Source organism: Ptiloglossa arizonensis, chromosome 11 (genome assembly GCF_051014685.1).
Source record: "Ptiloglossa arizonensis isolate GNS036 chromosome 11, iyPtiAriz1_principal, whole genome shotgun sequence".
In the NCBI taxonomy this organism is placed as follows: Eukaryota; Metazoa; Arthropoda; class Insecta; order Hymenoptera; family Colletidae; genus Ptiloglossa; species Ptiloglossa arizonensis.
In genome coordinates, this window is record NC_135058.1 from 9,622,518 (window position 1) to 9,646,316 (window position 23,799).

The 23,799-nt window shown below is 37.9% G+C and overlaps 2 protein-coding genes across 4 annotated transcripts; both read right to left on the bottom strand.

The window, feature by feature from the left end:
• Nucleotides 1–10,174: 10,174 nt before the first annotated feature.
• LOC143152651 (CD151 antigen) lies at nucleotides 10,175–17,376 on the bottom strand. 3 transcript variants are annotated; one of them, XM_076323007.1, is made up of 6 exons: nucleotides 17,176–17,376; nucleotides 15,924–16,442; nucleotides 13,467–13,649; nucleotides 12,353–12,565; nucleotides 10,462–10,669; nucleotides 10,175–10,372 (listed from the first exon to the last, which is right to left on the bottom strand). In XM_076323007.1, the coding sequence occupies exons 2-6, from the start codon at nucleotides 16,122–16,124 to the stop codon at nucleotides 10,314–10,316; spliced, it is 864 nt and encodes a 287-aa protein (XP_076179122.1). In that variant the 5' UTR covers nucleotides 16,125–16,442; nucleotides 17,176–17,376; the 3' UTR covers nucleotides 10,175–10,313. The 3 variants fall into 3 exon arrangements, with proteins under 3 accessions (XP_076179122.1, XP_076179120.1, XP_076179121.1); XM_076323005.1 differs by having other exon boundaries at nucleotides 15,924–16,142; nucleotides 16,692–17,376; XM_076323006.1 differs by having other exon boundaries at nucleotides 16,692–17,376.
• Nucleotides 17,377–17,481: 105 nt separating this feature from the next.
• Elp4 (Elongator complex protein 4) lies at nucleotides 17,482–22,709 on the bottom strand. The gene is given in 18 exon segments (XM_076322881.1): nucleotides 17,482–17,775; nucleotides 17,963–18,038; nucleotides 18,111–18,937; nucleotides 19,027–19,062; nucleotides 19,145–19,266; nucleotides 19,746–19,819; nucleotides 19,866–19,894; nucleotides 20,070–20,209; nucleotides 20,260–20,307; nucleotides 20,548–20,709; nucleotides 20,771–20,776; nucleotides 20,828–20,888; nucleotides 20,967–21,042; nucleotides 21,115–21,740; nucleotides 21,743–21,940; nucleotides 22,030–22,065; nucleotides 22,148–22,274; nucleotides 22,555–22,709. Coding segments are annotated over 17 exon segments (2,697 nt in total). The 5' UTR covers nucleotides 22,266–22,274; nucleotides 22,555–22,709; the 3' UTR covers nucleotides 17,482–17,713.
• Between the last annotated feature and the right edge of the window lie 1,090 nt (nucleotides 22,710–23,799).

Genomic DNA, 23,799 nt, shown 5'->3' on the forward strand with positions numbered 1-23,799 from the left:
TATGGAAAAATGAGGCAAAATTGGGAAAGACGCGACACGAACCGTGCAGTTGGTCCTACTAGGTCGGTCCCGTTTCCCCTCAGTGGGCCCGATTCTCAAGGAAATGCGCGACGCCGTCCACTCATATAGAGTGCCCCGTTTCTCCCAACTCCGCGTCAGGAGCCACGCAGAGCGTGGACCTGACCCACGGAGGATGACGAAGAGAGGGTCTTGTGGCACTAGGGCTTCCACAGGGACCGATGCGAACACCTGCCCCTGTGTTCACAGCATGTTCTCTCTCAAAGCGGACGCACCAGAAGAGACGGCGATCGACCGTTCGGACCACCTACACGGCCGGTCACTTGCTTATGCAACAAGCAGAGGTGGCCGGAGTGTGGGACGAGGAAGCGAGCAAAAATAAGTTAAAGATTGGATAATTGCTCGGCAGAGCACAGATGTTCGTACATGGTGGCCTTAAAACTAACTTACTCTAAGCTTAACTAAAGATCCCACGGCGGTTGCGACGAAAGAGTCCTCTTCGTTCTTCGTTCTTTGTTCTCCGATGTGCCTACCTAAGAGAAACCTAAAGTCAAGGCATAATAGAAAATACAATAGAAATGAAGTTGGTTAGTGATCAAATACAGTCAAGCAGTAACAAAGTAAATAAACGAGGCAGTGACAAAAAAATAAACATGCAAAAACAAGTAGAAATTAAAATCAGAGAACAAATGAAATGAATTACACAAAGAAACAATTAAAAAAAAAAAAGAAAGGATTAAGAGAGTGGTCGCCAGTACTGACCACCGCCTACCGGCGGCCAGCACCGGTTACCAAGGTGGGGGGTACCCCTTCCATAAACCTAAAACGAAGAGATCCGTCCACCTCGGAGGCTCCAGGAACAATGAAATTTTAAACAACCGGGGGCTCCTTATATACCCACCGCAAGGTCACTTACCAGTGACTTACCGTTACTTCCATTGTCTTTGTTCGATCTAATCGAATATTTCCACAAATTGATGGCTTTTTAGCCATTATTTATACTAGAACATTGTTAATAATTGTTTAATCTACGGTCCTACGACGGTTGTTAATAAATATGATAAATAAACATCAAGATATTGCGAAATCTTCGAAGGCGAACGGTTTCGGCGAATGTTTGTTCATTTCCGCGATTGTTACTAACATTTATGCATGTTCCCAATATTGATCGAACAATGTGCATCTTATTTATGTATTGCGATTAATTAAGAAACTTATAGAAATTGATTTTGATCGAGACTCGATGTTGAAACGTGTTTCGTAAAGTTTTAAAGCATGGAAAGTAACAATTGTTCATTAGATACATAAATTTAACATTTGTTTAATTCTTATAATTTACACAATACGCGTAGAAGTGGTATTTTTTACATAAAAGTGCCAAAATTCAATTAATCGCAGGTTCTGGATAGAAAAATCATCCCGATAAATACTTATGAATCGATAATCGATACGTGTAGCCTTGAAAATGTCAGTTGGATCTCAGCGAAAACTTCCTTCGCGAACAAAGAATATTTCAACGAAATGATATTTTAAGCCATTATTTATACTAGGACATTGTTAATAATTGTCTAAAGTATGGTCTTACGAGGGTTGTTAACAATTATGATAATTAAACATCAAGATATTGCGAAATCTTCGAAGGCGAACGGTTTCGGCGAATGTTTGTTCATTTCCGCGATTGTTACTAACATTTATGCATGTTCCCAATATTGATCGAACAATGTGCATCTTATTTATGTATTGCGATTAATTAAGAAACTTATAGAAATTGATTTTGATCGAGACTCGATGTTGAAACGTGTTTCGTAAAGTTTTAAAGCATGGAAAGTAACAATTGTTCATTAGATACATAAATTTAACATTTGTTTAATTCTTATAATTTACACAATACGCGTAGAAGTGGTATTTTTTACATAAAAGTGCCAAAATTCAATTAATCGCAGGTTCTGGATAGAAAAATCATCCCGATACATACTTATGAATCGATAATCGATACGTGTAGCCTTGAAAATGTCAGTTGGACCTCAGCGAAAAATTCCTTCGCTAACAAAGAATATTTCAACGAAATGATATTTTAAGCCATTATTTATACTAGGACATTGTTAATAATTGTCTAAAGTATGGTCCTACGACGGTTGTTAACAATTATGATAAATAAACTTCAAGATATTGCGAAATATGGGAAGATGAACGATTTCTGCGATTCTTTGTACATCCACGCGATTGTTATTAACATTTACGCATGTACCGAATATTAATGTTACAATGTGCATCTTATTTGTTCATTAAAAATGATTAAGTACGCTATACAAATTAATTTGGATCGAGATTCAAAGTAAAACGTGTTTCGTAAAGTTTTAAAGCATGGAAAGTAACAATTGTTCATTAGATACATAAATTTAACATTTGTTTAATTCTTATAATTTACACAATACGCGTAGAAGTTGTATTTTTTACTTAAAAGCACCGAAATTCAATTAATCGCTTTTCTACATAGAAAAATCATTGTGTTTAACGCTTGTGAATCGATAATCAATATGTGTAGCCTTGACAATGTCGGTTGAACCGCAATGAAAATTTTCTATCGCGAATAAAGAATATTTCAACGAAATGATATTTTAAACCATTATTTATACTAGGACATTGTTTATAACTGTTTCAACTACGGTACTACGACGGTTCTTAATAATTATGATAAATAATCATCAAAATATTGCGACATCTGCAAAGCCAAACGGTTTTAGTGAATGTTCATTCATTTCCGCGATTGTTATTAACATTTTCGCACGTTTCGAACATTCATGTTACAGTATTTATTTGCTTTATGTATTGTAAATGATTGGTTTGCCCATAAAAATTAAATTTTATCGAAAAATTAAAGTAAAAGTTTGGCATTCATATATTTCTCGATTTTAGATCAAACTTAACATTTGTAAACTAATTACTAATGTACACAGTAAAATTGTAAATATTAGTGTTACAAAATGCATATTATTTAGCCATTTTAAATGATTGATTTGCCTATAGAAATTAATTTTTGATCGCAAATCGAGAAACGTATCAATGCCAATATTTTGCTTTCAATTTTGATCAAAATCGATTTCTATAAGTCACTTAATCATTTGTAATGCATAAGTAAGATGCACATTGTTCGATTAATATTGGAAACATGCGTAAATGTTAATAAGAATCGCGGAAATGAACGAACATTCACCGAAACCGTTCCCCTTCGTAGATTTCGCAATATCTTAATGGATATTCATTATAATTGTAAACAACCGCAATAGAATATCATTCTATTGAAATATTCTTTATTCGCGATAGAAAATTTTCATTGCGGTTCAACCGACATTGTCAAGGCTACACATATTGATTATCGATTCACAAGCGTTAAACACAATGATTTTTCTATGTAGAAAAGCGATTAATTGAATTTTGGCACTTTTATGTAAAAAATACCACTTCTACGCGTATTGTGTAAATTATAAGAATTAAACAAATGTTAAATTTATGTATCTAATGAACAATTGTTACTTTCCATGCTTTAAAACTTTACGAAACACGTTTCAACATCGAGTCTCGATCAAAATCAATTTCTATAAGTTTCTTAATTAATCGCAATACATAAATAAGATGCACATTGTTCGATCAATATTGGGAACATGCATAAATGTTAGTAACAATCGCGGAAATGAACAAACATTCGCCGAAACCGTTCGCCTTCGAAGATTTCGCAATATCTTGATGTTTATTTATCATAATTGTTAACAACCCTCGTAAGACCATACTTTAGACAATTATTAACAATGTCCTAGTATAAATAATGGCTTAAAATATCATTTCGTTGAAATATTCTTTGTTCGCGAAGGAATTTTTCGCTGAGATCCAACTGACATTTTCAAGGCTACACGTATCGATTATCGATTCATAAGTATCTATCGGGATGATTTTTCTATCCAGAACCTGCGATTAATTGAATTTTGGCACTTTTATGTAAAAAATACCACTTCTACGCGTATTGTGTAAATTATAAGAATTAAACAAATGTTAAATTTATGTATCTAATGAACAATTGTTACTTTCCATGCTTTAAAACTTTACGAAACACGTTTCAACATCGAGTCTCGATCAAAATCAATTTCTATAAGTTTCTTAATTAATCGCAATACATAAATAAGATGCACATTGTTCGATCAATATTGGGAACATGCATAAATGTTAGTAACAATCGCGGAAATGAACAAACATTCGCCGAAACCGTTGGCTTTCGAAGATTTCGCAATATCTTGATGTTTATTTATCATAATTGTTAACAACCCTCGTAAGACCATACTTTAGACAATTATTAACAATGTCCTAGTATAAATAATGGCTTAAAATATCATTTCGTTGAAATATTCTTTGTTCGCGAAGGAAGTTTTCGCTGAGATCCAACTGACATTTTCAAGGCTACACGTATCGATTATCGATTCATAAGTATTTATCGGGATGATTTTTCTATCCAGAACCTGCGATTAATTGAATTTTGGCACTTTTATGTAAAAAATACCACTTCTACGCGTATTGTGTAAATTATAAGAATTAAACAAATGTTAAATTTATGTATCTAATGAACAATTGTTACTTTCCATGCTTTAAAACTTTACGAAACACGTTTCAACATCGAGTCTCGATCAAAATCAATTTCTATAAGTTTCTTAATTAATCGCCATACATAAATAAGATGCACATTGTTCGATCAATATTGGGAACATGCATAAATGTTAGTAACAATCGCGGAAATGAACAAACATTCGCCGAAACCGTTCGCCTTCGAAGATTTCGCAATATCTTGATGTTTAATTATCATAATTGTTAACAACCCTCGTAAGACCATACTTTAGACAATTATTAACAATGTCCTAGTATAAATAATGGCTTAAAATATCATTTCGTTGAAATATTCTTTGTTCGCGAAGGAATTTTTCGCTGAGATCCAACTGACATTTTCAAGGCTACACGTATCGATTATCGATTCATAAGTATCTATCGGGATGATTTTTCTATCCAGAACCTGCGATTAATTGAATTTTGGCACTTTTATGTAAAAAATACCACTTCTACGCGTATTGTGTAAATTATAAGAATTAAACAAATGTTAAATTTATGTATCTAATGAACAATTGTTACTTTCCATGCTTTAAAACTTTACGAAACACGTTTCAACATCGAGTCTCGATCAAAATCAATTTCTATAAGTTTCTTAATTAATCGCAATACATAAATAAGATGCACATTGTTCGATCAATATTGGGAACATGCATAAATGTTAGTAACAATCGCGGAAATGAACAAACATTCGCCGAAACCGTTCGCCTTCGAAGATTTCGCAATATCTTGATGTTTAATTATCATAATTGTTAACAACCCTCGTAAGACCATACTTTAGACAATTATTAACAATGTCCTAGTATAAATAATGGCTTAAAATATCATTTCGTTGAAATATTCTTTGTTCGCGAAGGAATTTTTCGCTGAGATCCAACTGACATTTTCAAGGCTACACGTATCGATTATCGATTCATAAGTATCTATCGGGATGATTTTTCTATCCAGAACCTGCGATTAATTGAATTTTGGCACTTTTATGTAAAAAATACCACTTCTACGCGTATTGTGTAAATTATAAGAATTAAACAAATGTTAAATTTATGTATCTAATGAACAATTGTTACTTTCCATGCTTTAAAACTTTACGAAACACGTTTGAACATCGAGTCTCGATCAAAATCAATTTCTATAAGTTTCTTAATTAATCGCCATACATAAATAAGATGCACATTGTTCGATCAATATTGGGAACATGCATAAATGTTAGTAACAATCGCGGAAATGAACAAACATTCGCCGAAACCGTTCGCCTTCGAAGATTTCGCAATATCTTGATGTTTATTTATCATATTTATTAACAACCGTCGTAGGACCGTAAATTAAACAATTATTAACAATGTTCTAGTATAAATAATGGCTAAAAAGCCATCAATTTGTTGAAATATTCGATTAGATCGAACAAAGACAATGGAAGTAACGGTAAGTCACTGGTAAGTGACCTTGCGGTGGGTATATAAGGAGCCCCCGGTTGTTTAAAATTTCATTGTTCCTGGAGCCTCCGAGGTGGACGGATCTCTTCGTTTTAGGTTTATGGAAGGGGTACCCCCCACCTTGGTAACCGGTGCTGGCCGCCGGTAGGCGGTGGTCAGTACTGGCGACCACTCTATCAATCCTTTCTTTTTTTTTTTAATTGTTTCTTTGTGTAATTCATTTCATTTGTCCTCTGATTTTAATTTCTACTTGTTTTTACATGTTTATTTTTTTCCACTAACCAAATTCATTTCTATCTTCTATTATGCCTTGACTTTAGGTTTCTCTTAGGTTTCTCTTAGATACATTCTCTTAGATATATCGGAAGACAAAGAACGAAGAACGAAGAGGACTGATGTATTGCATCGTCCACGGGACTGTTAATTCTAAGTATAGACTAAGTTAGTTTTAAGGTCACCATGTACGAATACCTGTGATCTGCCGAGCAATTATCCAATCTTTAGCTTCTTTTTGCTCGCTTGCTCGTATCTCAATCCGGCCACCTCTGCTTGTTGCATAAGCAAGTGACCGGCCGTGGAGGTGGACCGAACGCTCGATCGCCGTCTCTTCTGGTGCGTCCGCTTTGAGAGAGTATATGCTGCGAACACAGGGGCAGGTGTTCGCACCGGTCCCTGCGGAAGCCCTTGTGCCACAAGACCCTCTCTTCGTCATCCTCCGTGGGTCAGGTCCACGCTCTGCGTGGCTCCTGACGCGGAGTTGGGAGAAACGGGGCACTCTATATGAGTGGACGGCGTCGCGCATATCCTTGAGAATCGGGCCCACTGAGGGGAAACGGGACCGACCTAGTAGGAGCAACTCCACGGTTCGTGTCGCGTCTTTCCCAATTTTGCCTAATTTTTCCATAATGTAATTGCTCGGCAGAATTAAACGAGGAGATCGAAGGAACATTGATTCCTTCTATCTCTGCAGTTAGAATAAGTTAGTTTTAAGGCTGTGATCTGCCAGGCAATTATCCAATCTTTAGCTTAATTTTGCTCGCTTCCTCGTTCCTCGGTCCGGTCACCACTGCTTCTTGTACAAGCAAGTGGCCGGCCGTGTAAGTAGTCCGAACGGTCTATCGCCGTCTCTTCCGGTGTGTCCGCTTCCAGAGGGGGCATGTTGCGAGCACAGGAGCAGGCATTTTTGCCGGTCCCTGCGAAAGCCTCCAAAATAAGACCCTCTCGTCGTAAAGATGGAGAAACGGGGCACTCCTCTAGGGGAGTGGTAGGCGTCGTTCGTTTTCTCTGGAATCGGAACCACGGAGGGGAAACGGGATAGACCTAGTAGGACCAACTGCACGGTTCGTGTCGCGTCTTTCCCAATGTTGCCTCATTTTTCCATAATATAATTGCTCGGCAGAACTAAACGAGGAGATCGAAGGAACATTGATTCCTTCTATCTCTGCAGTTTAGTAATTTCGTTTGTACTGCGTATCGAGGGAGATCGATGGAACTTTGATTCCATCTATCTCTCTCCGGGTCTTCGCTCGCAGCAACCTCCACGTGGTGAGACCTGGTAATCGATATTACTCGCGACGAACGATTATTCTTCGTCGCGGGTAGTACCGAGCTAATTGGCTGCGAATTTAGAATATTGTATTACAATATTGGAAAGTTTCGTAATGTGTAAGATTGTATAAAACTTATATGCAATAAATGTACTGCAAATAATTTGAATATCTTTCTTTCTTTTCCTGCGTTGCTTCTATTCCCTTTGTATGATCCTAAATTACACTGCTGACAAATCGAAACCTTTTTTCTGCCTTCCAATCATGAGTGTGTGGTCCTTGTAAAGCCACACGATTCGATAATGTTGGAATCTTGATTTCTACTGATTGTACATAATTACTAAGAATTTTTACCCTGTAAATAGCTGAAATAATAATTGTAACAATATGTATCTTTTAATAAAAGGATCTGTTTGTACATGTAAATATTGGTGCATAAAAATGTATTCGTGTATACTGAAGTAAAATTAAACTATGAGATAAGCATTTCTTAATGTCTGCCAGTCGTCACCATAATTGACGCGATATATTCGGTTTTAATTATTTCAATAACTTTTGAAGTATAATTGTTTTAATATCAAACTCAAATGATATGTTTATCAGAAAACATAATATCACATACTTAAAATGTTTAATCTTACGAGCACGCCTATGTAAAGTATTTGAATACATGACCGCTTCGACGTATACGGATGTTTCTAACGAGGGTAGCAAGGGTTCTTTATTATAATATTTGAGAATACAATATATACTCGTTGAAACATATGTACAAAGCAAATGATACGTATAAATATATCGTAAATATACGACATAAAATATTCTTCTTTCGTAACGAAGTCAACGCCACATAGCAAGTATGCATACAAAACGGAAGGTAAAGGAATAATTTTAATCAAATCATTGTGCTACATCGTTGTTTCTTATTGCATCAAATAATTCAAACTGCATATTGCATACATGCAAAATAGAATTTGAAAGCAGGGACTTTCGTCGATGCTTGCACAGAATGTTATAAAAAGAGGGATTCGGAATTTTAATACCCTGTATTTACGCAACCGTTAAGGCAATCATACGTAATCGATCAGAGTCACCATATCATATCAGTTTCTGACTTCGTGCGAGCCAAAGGATTCAAGCACAAACTTTTCAGAACTTGTACCGCGTCTTCTCCATCGTCCCTCGCGTATAAAGTTTGCCTCTTGTTGCTCTCAGCTTCGAAGGATTTTCCACGAGTACTCCCAGCCATCGAGTTCTCCTTATTTCGCTTTGCGTGCGATCTGTACGTACGTTTTATCGAATTTTTCGAGGAAAGTGTCCCCGTTTTCTTTGTCTTGAACGAAGGACGACGTTTTCTTCTCTTTCCGATTTCACCATTGCCAACTTCGAAGGGTATCAGCGACCTTATCGATGAACATTGAGCCTTCTTGTCGGAGTTTCTCGAATCCGCGGAACGATTCCTTTTAGAGACGCATTGATTCGGTTGCGGGGCTCTCCTCTTGGGATGCGTTCGATGACGGAGATTAGTGGACGCGCGAGGTCCTTTGAAGATCGGCCTCAAGGTTCCTAAAACCTTGCTTCTGACCCTCAGAGGTTCCAGGAGTTCGTGATCGTGCCAGGAAGCGACCACGGGCAAACCACACGCGTTGTGCATTCCGACCAATGGCACCCCAATCGCTCGATGTTTCGGCGTCTCCGTAAACACTTGGTATCTGTCGTGGAAGTTCCAATTACGTCCACTACATCTCGCGTTCTCCTCGTACGCGGATATCTTCTGACCGACGTGTCCACGCTCGAGATCGATCGCTCCCCATTTACCAACACGTGTCTCGTCCACCTTCGGAGGTTTCGCGCCGCCATTTTCCACTGTTTCGTTATTGGATCGTTCCCTAGATGTCGCGTCGTTCGATTTTCTAAGGGCAGTGTTCAGTGTACGGGAACCAGACTTGTGAAAGTAATCGTCGAAGTCGCTGAAACCTCGATCGTCCTCCCGGGTGGATACGTTGTGCTCGCTCCTCGCTATTCGTCTGTCCAGCGTCTTCAATCTAGAGTTGATCCCTCTGTTTCTGCCCTGTAGTTCGCGCTGATAGTCGCAAGAGTGACAGGATCTCCTCGACGGATTGGCGATTTCTGTATACTTGGAGACGCGAGCCGGTCGCGTTGATTGGGATTCGCGTTTGGTTTCGTTCAGCGAGAGAGACGCGTTGTTCGCGGGATTTACTTTGTACTTTGAGCCTTGGAGAACCTTCTCGGGCTCGGAGATCGAAGATTCGAATTGCAATTGAGGCGCCACGGATCGTCTAAGCGTACCGATGTTGTGGGCTATGGATGCCTGATAGTGTTTAATAGGGATACTCCTGACGGTACCGCTGCTCTGCGGTCGTGTATTTCCAGGGTTTTTCTTGTCGCGGCGTGCCTTGACGGAGTCGTTGCTTTTCTTGAGATAGTTCTGTTGAGGAGGAGAATAGTTCGGGACGTCGATCGCGCGTTCCTCGTACAATTGATCGCTTCGCAGCACATTGTCGCAGAATTTCGGCGGATTCTTCCATTCCTCGATTATACTTCGCCCGAATCTCGATACATCGTTAAGCCTAGATAGATTGGACACGGTTTTTGTGTCCGGGTCCTTCACGTCTGTTGACGGTTTACCCTCACTGCCCTCTAGCCACCTTCATGATTTAGCACCGAACGTCGTTCCGGCCACGTGCATCCGATTCTCGATCCCCATACCTAGAAACAATGCAACGACATCGTTTGGGAAACGAACGAAGGCGATGAAAGGAAGTAGACTTGGAAAATAAATAACGAAAACTTCTCACCGAAATCGTGATCGCTCTCGTTGAAAGGACTCAGGGTCTGCGTGGACGTGAACGTCGAGGTCTGAGATTTCGTTCTCTTATTACTTTTGGAGCAGACGAAGAACGTGCTCAGAAGCGCGCCCACTTCCACGAAAATCACGGCCAGTCCGACCGTGAGCATTATCAGTGCTTGATCTTGCGTCCATTTCTCGAGCATCTCCAGGCAACCCTGTGAAAGCAATACCGTACGATATTATGCGATACAGTGTGTCTACAAAGGGGAAAGTGTAATTTTGCACGTGTTTCTTAATAACTTAATACTCGATATCGAACTCAATGTCGTCCTTGTCCCCTCAATGATCTGTGCATTCGAGAAACAATAACTATAAACCTTCGAATACAATCAACGCGTCCATCCATCCACTTCTCTCTCTCGTATTCTCTCGTTTTGAAGGAAACGCAAGCGATCTTGGAACGTCCTCCATACCTTTGCCCATCTTCGTCTTTCCTCTTTAATGTACCAATAACCGTACCTTCGGCCCGCAACTTCAGTACTCGACTTTATTTTCCACCCAACCTACTTCTCGGAACGCGTTCATTTATAAATTATAAAAGGAATCGGCTCGCGTAACACCTCGTAACCGGCGTTACAATTCGACGCTTCTACGTATATGATAATGTCATCATATTCGCGGACAGCGTCGGCGTCGCGCGATGACATTTCAATCTGTATTCAATTTCTGCGCGGACGCGTGAAATTTAATACCTGTCGCGCATAAAAGATAAGGAAACTCTCCTAACAATGCGACGCCAACTTCGCTACGATGTGTGTGTTTTTTTTTTCTTTTTTTCTTTTTTTTCTCCAACAAACTACACACGGCCGTCTACGCGACGCTCTCGTTTCCAGATGCGATACCGATTGAACGATACACTCGTCGCGCTTTTACGCAACCCGCATTCAAGTGGATTCCCCTTAGGCGGTGATGTTTGCATGCGGGTCATTATTGAGCGTGTACGCGCGACACAAAGGGTATCGACGCTCGCTTTCCCTGTTCCCGTCGATTTAACAACCGTTGAAACGGCAGTGTTATCGCAACATTGAAAACAAAGCGCACAGGCCACTAACAGTCGTGTAACAGAATCGCTCGCGTATTTGTATCGCGTTCGGCGATAAATACGTTGTTCGAGACACCGCCACAGAACGAGTACAATTCGTATTTGAAACGTTGTTATGAATGTAACATAATATATAACGTAACACGTTATTAGGTAATACGACACGTTGTGTACATACATTTTGAATAGGTAATAATCGAACGCAGCATTGGGCGCGCAAACGAAATTAGAGTAGCAGTAGTTGGACGCTGAAACGATCCCAAATAATTTGACAAAAAGTTGCTCCCCGTGGAAAAGATGCGATGCATTGTATCGAAGAGACGTTGATGCAAAGTAGGGCATTGTTGATCGTATTCAAAAATATTTTACAAGGTTAATTACTTTAAACCTTCGTCTGCTTTCATAAGGTTAATAGTTCGACTCTCCGAGTTTCTATGCCGATTAAAATCTATCGTTTCGTTGACGTTTCGATTGTACCGCACGATGGAGTCCAAAAATACAACGAACACGAATACGAGTACAAATACGAACTTGAATAGAAATTTTTTCAAATAATTATACGCGCGTCTCGACTCGAATCCTTTCGACATCATCGACAAAAAAAAAGGGCAGGGTAAAGGACGACCAGTCGATGTACCGTTCCCAATCGACTATTTCGTACAATGGACTCGTGTGACGATCCGCGACAGGTGTCACTCGAGAGTTCGACGCGTCGCCAGCCTCGGTCACGTGTCACCAATGTTTACGTCCGGTCCTCTTTTCGTTCGTTCAATCGCTGCCTCGTTGCTATACGTACCATGGTGTGCCGTGCGTATTGGTGTTCGGCGGGGTTCAAAGCCTGGCAGAGAGTAAGATTGGCAGGTTCGGGATTCAGGAAGGAATCTGTCTCGTTTGCGTTGTTCAGGGCGCAGCAACTGAGAGGCACCACTAATTCTCTTCGTCCTATTTCCTGCAACCGCCACCAGGAGGTGCCGTAATTGCTGCTTCCGTTTATGCCGCAGCAAACAAACTGAAAAGGTCGATGCAATTTGCGGTATTCGTTCGCCAGAGGGGTGCGCGCGTAATTGCTTTCTACGATAGGTTTCGATCGGGATCGCGCATTTAGAGAAAACACGAGGCCACTCCTCTCTCGATCGAGTCAATCGGGCCTTGTTTTCATCGCCAGACGACCATCGCTCTGACCTTGCATTCTGACCCTCCTCGTACCACGCCCGGGCCTTTTCGGACCCAGATAGACGCTCACGTTGGTCAATTGTACCGTTAGCACAACTTTCCTTGGAAATTAAGGAAGGCGCGATGAAACAATGGAATTTTTGTTCGAAATATTTTTGATCATATTCTGCCATATTCTGGGTCCGTTTTGGGCATAGGCGTGGTCTCTCCCGTGGTCGTTTGAATCGCTGGTATCGCGAAGGTTAAAGAACTCTAAATGTACGAATACACTCCCACAGTTTGGAAGCTGTTCCGTTATGAACGCTGTAAAAAATTGTTGCACAACTATTGAGCTAAAGTGGGCAATATTAATACCGGAACAGAACTTGGTGAAAAATTAACCAAAACATGGAAGGAAATTTAGTGTCCTTTTGAAAATGATTTCTGAACGGAAGATGGAATGTTATCTAACGTGTATTAATTGTTTTCGTTATCTTGGGATGTAGGATCAATTTTGAACAAATATCCGGCATTTTTGTTAAGATTCTCCGGCGGAAAATCAAATCGGTAAAATATTGTTAAATTGTGGAAAAGATTCTATTGGGCGAAATTATTTGAAATTAAAGTAACGCGATAGTCAGCTCGATAAACATTCAAATTTTAACATCGAAGCTGCACGTGAGACATGTTAATGTCATTGCGATCGTGCTTTTTGTATTGGTGTTATTTGGTCTGGTTTCGAGTCGATGTAAACGTACCGTGGTTTGTGCAAGATCAAGGGCTGCTGTGAATTGTTCTCTGCCAGGCACAGCGTAGCTACGTTGCAAGGCCCGTATCAATCGCGCTGGTCTGACATCGATACCCAAAATGTGCGGCCAAAATACGACCAGAACACAAACGGTACATTCACCGATCAGCAGTAGAATTATTGTGATGAAGTACTGAAAACAGAACGACAAAGTATAAACTAAAATACTTCTGAGACCGATTCCAGGTTCAGGTTGGGTACAAGGGATCTCAAATTGCACTCTGTCTTTGTAAAATGACAATTGTTAAATTGTGAGAGGAAAAACGAGGTACTTCTCAAGTACCAATTGCACAGAAAATCCAAACACGAACCACGTAAATTCGCGAGTACTGTTAACTTTGTAAAAATTAATACACTAGGTTGTTTGATAAGTTTGGTCGTTCGATAAAACTTATTGAACAATCTATTAAACTACAATCTGCGAAAACAGATACTCGATAAAATTGAAACTATTCGAATTATTCAGCGACAACGAGTTCAACGTTACAAATATTCTTCGATCCGTCGCAAATCGAAAAACAAAGTCTGTAAGACGAGCTTTATCCACCTACGCCATTTTATGCTTCTCGCGTTCCGTGGATGTAACCCCTCCATAGGCGTCGCCGCAAAATTTCCAATCAACTCGTACAAATAGTTGAAAACTGACGTTGAGCAAGCGTTGGATACCGAACAAGAGAAATAAGAAGAAGAAAAAAACAAGATACCGTACTATTTCGAAACTACAGTAATCACCCGTATTGCTTGCTAGATAATAGGTAATTTCTGACACACCAGACCGATATTTCGTTCGTTAGCATTCGAACGGTTAACCACGATACCTGTAACCTGTAAACAGACTGTTACTAATAAATACTTGCATTGAAAGATTTACAACTAATTGGCCATACAAAGTGGCCGTGGAACTGAATTTTACATCGGGTTTACAAACGTTGAACACGTGCCGAGTGGGACGCGTTCACGAGCGGTGCACGCGTTCGCCTAATAAGCGACTCCTGAATAATTGCTGTTTTTAAATGATACACGGGCTCGCCCTCCTTCCGTGGGCACGCGTGCCTGGACTTATGTAGATCCGTTTCCGGGCAGCGACGCGTAACCGTACTCCGGCAAAAGCGGGAAATCTGGTTTCAGTCGGGTCCGTCGAGCAAACTCATCGTCAGGGTCTGACGAAGAAGCTCGCAGATCGTGTAGACCTTGACTTCCACCCGATTAAAACGCGCATTTACGACACGAACAAGGTGCACCGCACTGTGGTGCACGGGCAACGCGAAACGTTCGTGTCTATAAGAACTATAAACGCGCGTGAATCCGCCATGTTAATTTCGTTACACTCTCTTGTTCGCCAAACCGTCCGAACTTACTCTAAGAATCATTCCTATCGCGATTAAGCTTCGAACGATTTTACGAACTTTATCTACCGATCGCTTCTTATCGATAAGTATATAAATTGTACTTACATACTAATAAATTTTATATAAATTGTAGTTACATACTTATCAATTTCCATCGACACGTATATAAAATATATTCATATACTTAGTAATTTTTCTCGATAAGTACGTAAATTATATTTATACATTTATTAATTTCCATCGATAAGTATACAAATTGTATTTATATATTTATTAAAAAAATGTAATTCATACGTTGGTGAAACCTACTGTGGTTTAAGTGTAGATTATAAGGTATATCGGGAAAAAATTGTACGATAAAGGAAGTTAAACGTTGGGGACTCAATGGGAACCGAAATGACGCATGGAAAAGAACACCTGTCCAGTACGTACTATAACAGCTACCCCACGAACACGTTCAACAAAGTGGTCTTGTACTATAGAAGATAAAGAGCCCTCCAAAACTTTAACGCTAAATATCTTTTCTACTATACCAATAAAAATGATATCTTCTCATTGCGCTGAATTATATAGAAAAAAAAATACAGCCAATACGGTTACCAAACTATTAATGAACTATGACCAGTCTTCAAGGCGTATCACCGCGCAGAAACTTACTAGTGTACAAATTTGAAAAATTGAAACTCATACATCTAAATTTATATATTCGAATAAATATGAATTGAATCAAATATGAATTCTAAATCTTGGTCTCTTGTTTTCGAAAATTCATACTCTGTACAATAAATTAATTTACATATGCTTGTGTTGTACCAAAGAGTTTGTCCAATTATTAAGAAAATAAATAATTTACCTATTGTACACAATCGGAGGACACAATCGCATGGAAGAATACATTTACTTAAATATCGTTGCGTCTTGGAACAGAGCAATCGCTGCGAGTCATCTAGCGAACGATTTGCACGTTGCGACTTAACGAGACCGCAGAAATAAAGGATAGATCTAGGTACTATAATTACCGCGTAATTACGATCTATAGTAAAAAGAAAGTGCCTTACAGAAACTGTAGCGCATCGATTATAGAGACAAGTCGCCCAGCATCCCAGCAGACCCGTGAGCGTGATTAGAAATCCCAAACCGACCACGGCAAATGCCAAATAGTAGAAGAGTGGTTGCTCGGGGTGTGCGTCACCTGGTCCCAGCAAACGTGACAATAGAATGCGTTCGTCGTCGGCCAATAACAGCGCGCCTAACGACATCAACGCGAAACCCGATATCTAGAAACGAAGATGATCATTTTTGACGATAACTCGTGCATCGAGTAGTGCCGTGCTTACGATATAGGACGGTTCAAAAGGAATTCAACACTTTCGAAAATCGTCGACGTAGCAACCGCACTTATCTACTGGAACATATTAGACAACAATCTTCACACATTGGCTCGCGTTACGTTCAAGTTCCCGAATCATAAGTTTCCGAAAGTGTTCAATTGCGCTTCAATTTCTCTCCGTTTCTCGTATTTAATTTACGAAAGAAAATCTGTCCGTGACGATGTTTCAATGACGTTCGCACAGAATCTGAAAACGTAGAAGTGAACGTAATAAATGTGAAATCTGTAAACGAACGTAATAATTTGTTAGGCGGATTTATAAATCGCGTCGTGTACGAGAAAAACATTTTTTTGATTTAAGTTTCAATAAGGATTGTATAACGTTATACCGTCTTCCGGTTCCTATCGTAACGTTTGAAAGTTACTGTAGATCGGGGGTGGAGGCAACGTTTAAATTTTGTACTTTTTTGATCATGTTTTTACATCCGTGACTCACCAGAAAAATGATATTCGAGCAGCACACGAAGATTCGTGGTATGCCCATCTTTTTCGTTTCCATTTTCGAGTGTATCCGGTGCTTAATTACATCGAGTCTTTAATTCGTTCTTTTTGTAAATGCGCGCGATAACAGGACACCGATGACAGTTCGTCGCGTCGATCCTTCGCGATGACACTCCATTAATCGTCGCGAGAAACGTGATGGTTAACGCGTCAAGTGAAATTTATTCGAACTTTTTTTTCCTCCAACTCCCGTACACTTATATTTACCCCAATTCCCGAAGCGTACTTGCTCGCGTTAACCGAAGGACTAAAAACCACGCGCGTGATAGATGGGTTTCACAGTGCTGTACGAATACTGGCATCTGTAGGTGCGCTTGCGTTGCGTGCCCTCATGCGCGACCGACCGGATGGAACCGGAAGGAAATAGAAAGGCACTGAACAAAAAAATTGGAGGGGATGAAATGTCCATATGCACGTACATACGTACGCGATTGTTACAGATATGATTCGTGCTAGTCAAATATCACGATGGGGGAGCACGAGTCATAAGAGCGAACATTACGGACGAATAAACTTCATCTTCGATTTAAACACGCAATCGTTCAGCGTTCTGAAACATTACACGGATACTTGTGAATGATAATTAATCGAGAATCCTAAATAAAAGTATACATACGAAAAATACTAAAATAGTCCTTTTGGTTTCCCTAGGCGGATAATCTTCATAAAGTTCCTAATTTGAATTCTTAACATAATTAAGGGGAATGTAAATGATCAAATTTAAAAAAAAACATAAATTGTTATATATTTTTTTTTCATATAAGTATCATTATTCTAATATTTAGTTTACAGGAAAAAAATTGTCATATTATTTATTAGTTGTAAAATATGTTTCATACCGCAACGTGTTCCAACGATTGTAGTAAAATTCTGATCGTAATATCATACTACAGAATGCGTAAATGTGTTATGCGTATCATTGTGAGTGTTCGTGGAGCCTATCTCCTCCTGTCTGCATTAATTCACGCGCCGTAGTATGCATTTCCAGTTAAAATAGCGCAAGCGATACTTACATATACCTATACGATATATGTATTATTAGTTATTAAGAATTTAATTTCGTATACACTTTCATGTTTTTATTATGTATACAGTTCCGTATTAAATATTTCTGTACGTCGAAGATGACTGTATTTTACAGTACGAATTAATTAATATTAACCATTAAATATTTTTAAAAATCTAAGAAACTATAATACGACTGACTCATTTTATTCGATCGTGCTGTTTCATCTTGTTCTCTTTGAGTTGTATCAACAAATTCGGGTGGTAAATGTAAAACCTGAAACAAAGTGCAAAAAATTACGTATAGTCTACCAAAATAAAAATTAAGACGTTTATTAGACTTATTCACCTCAATGATCAATTTTTTGCGACCTAGTTTGAATACAAGATCTCGCGAGTATGGATTATGTGGCGCTATTGTGTTCAAGGCAGGTAACTTTTTAAGGTGTAACATGCCATGGTAGTCCTTAAACAGTGGATTACTTTTTCTTTCAGAGCCTATAAATGATTCCAACCTAATCGCAATATCCGATAAGTGTTCAACTCGTTGTACAACAGAATTCTCTAAACTTTCCACACGTACTGTTATTAGCGCAACTGCGTAAGAGTATCTTAACAGTGCTCTAAACAAATATAAAAACTTTAATAAATCTTGGCGTGAAGTATCCTGAGAATCACTGAACCATGATCTCGATCCTAAAGAATGTATTGCAATTCTTAAAACTTGTCTTTTTGAAGGCGTTTTCAAAACTGAGTATTGTCCTTGATTCAAGGTTTCTTGAATGCATTTTAATATTTTCGAATAAGACGAATTTTTAAATACAGAATCATTTGTGGGACAACTAACATCGTACCACTGTGTTATGTCAGCTTTTTCAATCACTTCTTTTTCCATTGTCTTTGTAAGATCATAAGAGTTACCAAAAACTTGCCCTCCAGTCGGAGAAGAATCAATTTTTTTTAAATTTTGGTACCTCCAAGCAATTTTCATTTGTTCATCTAAATGTTGAGGTTGACCAACTGATTCAATATCTGTCATAACAGCTGGCATTTCTGATACCAACTGTGATGGTTCAACATCTTTGGATCCTATGAACAATGGTTGAGCCGTGCCCACACCTTCTGCCATAAAGTACCTTAAGATAACATTTGCAAATGTACCAAATAGATCTTCCTCTGAAAAAGGGAAAATTTAGTGTTCATATACGGTATAATTCTTGTGAATAAAAAATTTTCTATACAATTTTAAGAGATTCTATACATACCAACAACAAATAGAGATCCAATAGGTAATCCACCACCTAAAATTGTTAAATTCAAGTACAGTAATACTACGAAAATATTTTTTTTTAATTTTAGTGAAATAAAACAAATTTTTCAAACCTATTAAATGATCTAAGGAAGGAATTCCGGTTGAAATCAACAGTTGTGAATTTTTTATCGAAGGTTTTGTTCCTGGTATGAAGGGAAACCGAGTACCCTTTGCAATACTCTGATCCATCCTTTATATCTGTTGTTAAAATAAAAAATAATAAGCGATATAATTTAAACCTCTTTTTCATAACAATATTTATTCAATCCTTTGAGGAAAGAAAATAATATTTAATATTCTTATAATATAAAAATTAATTTTATGCATATAGAATTCCAATAAAGTATCAATTATAATTACATGTATGTAAATATTCCTCAAAACAGATGATTATTTACATTAAATCTAATTTCACGTGTCACTGCAATCACTGATTACATTTGTAGGTTATGTTTATTAGAACTACATGATACTGTGCGAGATTAAATGTTACTACATTATAACATATTGCATACAGTGTACATAAATTTGAAGTATTAAATTGTTATAATGACATACGTATCGTTATATTATTGAAATTAGTCGGTATAATAGTGCGAAATAATTCGGAACTTCATCGACTGCAGCGCAATTTTTAGTTATAGTAGATTGAGTACAGATGGCTACACTTACAACTGGTACGCAGTTAGCAGGTGACGCATTGCATAGTTTGCAATCCTTTTGCTAGAATGCTCCTGTATTATTCTCTACAGTTATTTTTTACCAATTGTATGATATAATACATTCTCTTACTTGAATACGTAGATCCCTTAATTCATTTTCTACCGATTAGTGAATCGATGAATATTAATGTATTCCAACTTATTTTTTGATTATGATAAAGAAAAAGTACGTTCATCCTTGTATTAACGTAATTAAATTTTTAATTCTTTCCTGTTTAAACTATCAGTCTCGATTTTTCAATCGGATATAATGACATTTTCTAAAAAAACATACGCTTGCGTTGCGTGCCCTCATGCGCGACCGAATGGATGGAATCGGAAGGAAATAGAAAGGCACTGAACAAAAAAATTGGAGGGGATGAAATGTCCATATGCACGTACATACGTACGCGATTGTTACAGATATGATTCGTGCTAGTCAAATATCACGATGGGGGAGCACGAGTCATAAGAGCGAACATTACGGACGAATAAACTTCATCTTCGATTTAAACACGCAATCGTCCAGCGTTCTGAAACATTACACGGATACTTGTGAATGATAATTAATCGAGAATCCTAAATAAAAGTATACATACGAAAAATACTAAAATAGTCCTTTTCGTTTCCCTAGGCGGATAATCTTCATAAAGTTCCTAATTTGAATTCTTAACATAATTAAGGGGAATGTAAATGATCAAATTTTAAAAAAAACATAAATTGTTATATATTTTTTTTTCATATAAGTATCATTATTCTAATATTTAGTTTACAGGAAAAAAATTGTCATATTATTTATTAGTTGTAAAATATGTTTCATACCGCAACGTGTTCCAACGATTGTAGTAAAATTCTGATCGTAATATCGTACTACAGAATGCATAAATGTGTTATGCGTATCATTGTTAGTGTTCGTGGAGCCTATCTCCTCCTGTCTGCATTAATTCACGTGCCGTAGTATGCATTTCCAGTTAAAATAGCGCAAGCGATACTTACATATACCTATACGGTATATACAGTATTATTAGTTATTAAGAATTTAATTTCGTATACACTTTCATGTTTTTATTATGTATACAGTTTCGTATTAAATATTTCTGTACGTCGAAGATGGCTGTATTTTACAGTACGAATTAATTAATATTAACCATTAAATATTTTTAAAAATCTAAGAAACAATAATATGACTGACTCATTTTATTCGATCGTGCTGTTTCATCTTATTCTCTTTGAGTTGTACCAACAAATTCGGGTGGTAAATCTGAAACCTGAAACAAAGTGCAAGAAATTGCGTATAGTCTACCAAAATAAAAATTAAGACGTTTATTAGACTTATTCACCTCAATGACCACTTTTTTGTGACCTGCTTTGAATACAAGATCTCGCGAGTGTGGATTATGTGGCGCTATTGTGTTCAAGGCAGGTAACTTTTTAAGGTGTAACGTGCCAGGGTGGTCCCCAAACAGTGGATTATTTTTTCTTTTAAACCTTATATATGATTCCAACTTAATCGCAATATCCAATAAGTGTTCAATTCGTTGTACAACAGAATTCTCTAAAAGTTCCACACGTACTGTTATTAGCGCAACTGCGTAAGAGTCTCTTAACAGTGCTCTAAACAAATGTAAAAACTTTAATAAATCTTAGCACGAAGTATCCTGAGAATCACTGGACCATGATCTCGATCGTAAAGAATGTATTGCAATTCTTAAAACTTGTCTTTTTGAAGGCGTTTTCAAAACTGAGTATTGTCCTTGATTCAAGGTTTCTTGAATGCATTTTAATATTTTCGAATAAGACGAATTTTTAAATACAGAATCATTTGTGGGACAACTAACATCGTACCACTGTGTTATGTCAGCTTTTTCAATCATTTCTTTTTCCATTGTCTTTGTAAGATCATAAGAGATACCAAAAACTTGCCCTCCAGTCGGAGAAGAATCAATTTTTTTTAAATTTTGGTACCCCAAACAATTTTCATTTGTTCATCTAAATGTTGAGGTTGACCAACTGATTCAATATCTGTTATAACAGCTGGCATTTCTGATACCAACTGTGATGGTTCAACATCTTTGGATCCTATGAACAATGGTTGAGCCGTGCCCACACCTTCTGCCATAAAGTAACTTAAGATAACACGTGTAAATGTACCAAATAGATCTTCCTCTGAAAAAGGGAAAATTTAGTGTTCATATACGGTATAATTCTTGTGAATAAAAAATTTTCTATACAATTTTAAGAGATTCTATACATACCAACAACAAATAGAGATCCAATAGGTAATCCACCACCTAAAATTGTTAAATTCAAGTACAGTAATACTACGAAAATATTTTTTTTTAATTTTAGTGAAATAAAACAAATTTTTCAAACCTATTAAATGATCTAAGGAAGGAATTCCGGTTGAAATCAACAGTTGTGAATTTTTTATCGAAGGTTTTGTTCCTGGTATGAAGGGAAACCGAGTACCCTTTGCAATACTCTGATCCATCCTTTATATCTGTTAAAATAAAAAATAATAAGCGATATAATTTAAACCTCTTTTTCATAACAATATTTATTCAATCCTTTGAGGAAAGAAAATAATATTTAATATTCTTATAGATGATTATTTACATTAAATCTAATTTCACGTGTCACTGCAATCACTGATTACATTTGTAGGTTATGTTTATTAGAACTACATGATACTGTGCGAGATTAAATGTTACTACATTATAACATATTGCATACAGTGCACATAAATTTGAAGTATTAAATTGTTATAATGACATACGTACCGTTATATTATTGAAATTAGTCGGTATAATAGTGCGAAATAATTCGGAGCTTCATCGACTGCAGCGCAATTTTTAGTTACAGTAGATTGAGTAAAGATGGCTACACTTACAACTGGTACGCAGTTAGCCGGTGACGCATTGCATAGTTTGCAATCCTTTTGCTAGAATGCTCCTGTATTATTCTCTACAGTTATTTTTTACCAATTGTATGATATAATACATTCTCTTACTTGAATACGTAGATCCCTTAATTCATTTTCTACCGATTAGTGAATCGATGAATATTAATGTATTCCAACTTATTTTTTGATTATGCTAAAGAAAAAGTACGTTCATCCTTGTATTAACGTAATTAAATTTTTAATTCTTTCCTATTTAAACTATCAGTCTCGATCTTTCAATCGTATATATGATTTTAATGACATTTTCTAACGAAACATACAATGATAAAAAGAAATTCGTAATAGAAAATTTACTTGTTCAAACTAATCATTAACGAACACATTTACGCATTATAATCGTACCGTATGCGTGCAAAATATCGTTACAAAGATAGTTTATTTAAAATTTAAATGACTCTATATACATACGTGAAATGTATCGCGTAAAGAAAAATTTCATTCGTAGAAATGCGAGAATATGAAAAAAACATGTTCTTCCAGTATCACGCTATAAGATTGATTCTCGAAGGTTTGAATATGAATTTTAAAAAAGATTCAACGCCAGACTGCGGAAACGCGTCCCTGTGCTAGAGATTGCGAACGCGCCAGAGAAGGGGAACTCAGAAATACGTGAGTTCAGGAGAGAGAAAGAGGAATAGCGAGGGGACGCGTGAGTAACCCGTCTCGTGCATGTTAGATTCGAAGCTCCGTGGCACGGGCAGTTGTGCAAAAGCACGGTGCAGAGGTATCCGGCCAAACACTGAAACCCCTCCCTGTTACTATCCCATCTTTCTCCCCTTCTAGCATATTCCGCTCACCCGTCTTTCTTGTGCTTCTCCCACCGTTTCCCCTTCTACCGTCGCTCCCTCTCTCGCTTCGGTACACTCGTGCCGTCTGTTGACCTCTCGCTTCCTCCCTCGGTCTTTTACTTTCTTTTTACAGACAAGCCGGGAGCACGCTGCCCTCGCTCAACTACCTGTTGTGACGTTCAACGCGCACTCGACGACGCACTGGGCAAATCGAGGGATTCAGCGCGCGCCGCGTGCGCTGCTGCTTTCCGTGTATGCCGTGTACCTTCCTTCAC

What these genes read in the sequence shown, in the direction of transcription:
- LOC143152651 (XM_076323005.1), bottom strand. Translation starts at nt 16,754, where the DNA reads ATGGAAACGAAAAAGATGGGCATACCACGAATCTTCGTGTGCTGCTCG. An exon ending in TTGATCTTGCACAAACCACG is followed by an intron (nt 12,566 to 13,466) that starts GTACGTTTACAT and finishes CGACCTTTTCAG; the next exon opens with TTTGTTTGCTGCGGCATAAA. An exon ending in CGAGAGCGATCACGATTTCG is followed by an intron (nt 10,373 to 10,461) that starts GTGAGAAGTTTT and finishes CATTGTTTCTAG; the next exon opens with GTATGGGGATCGAGAATCGG.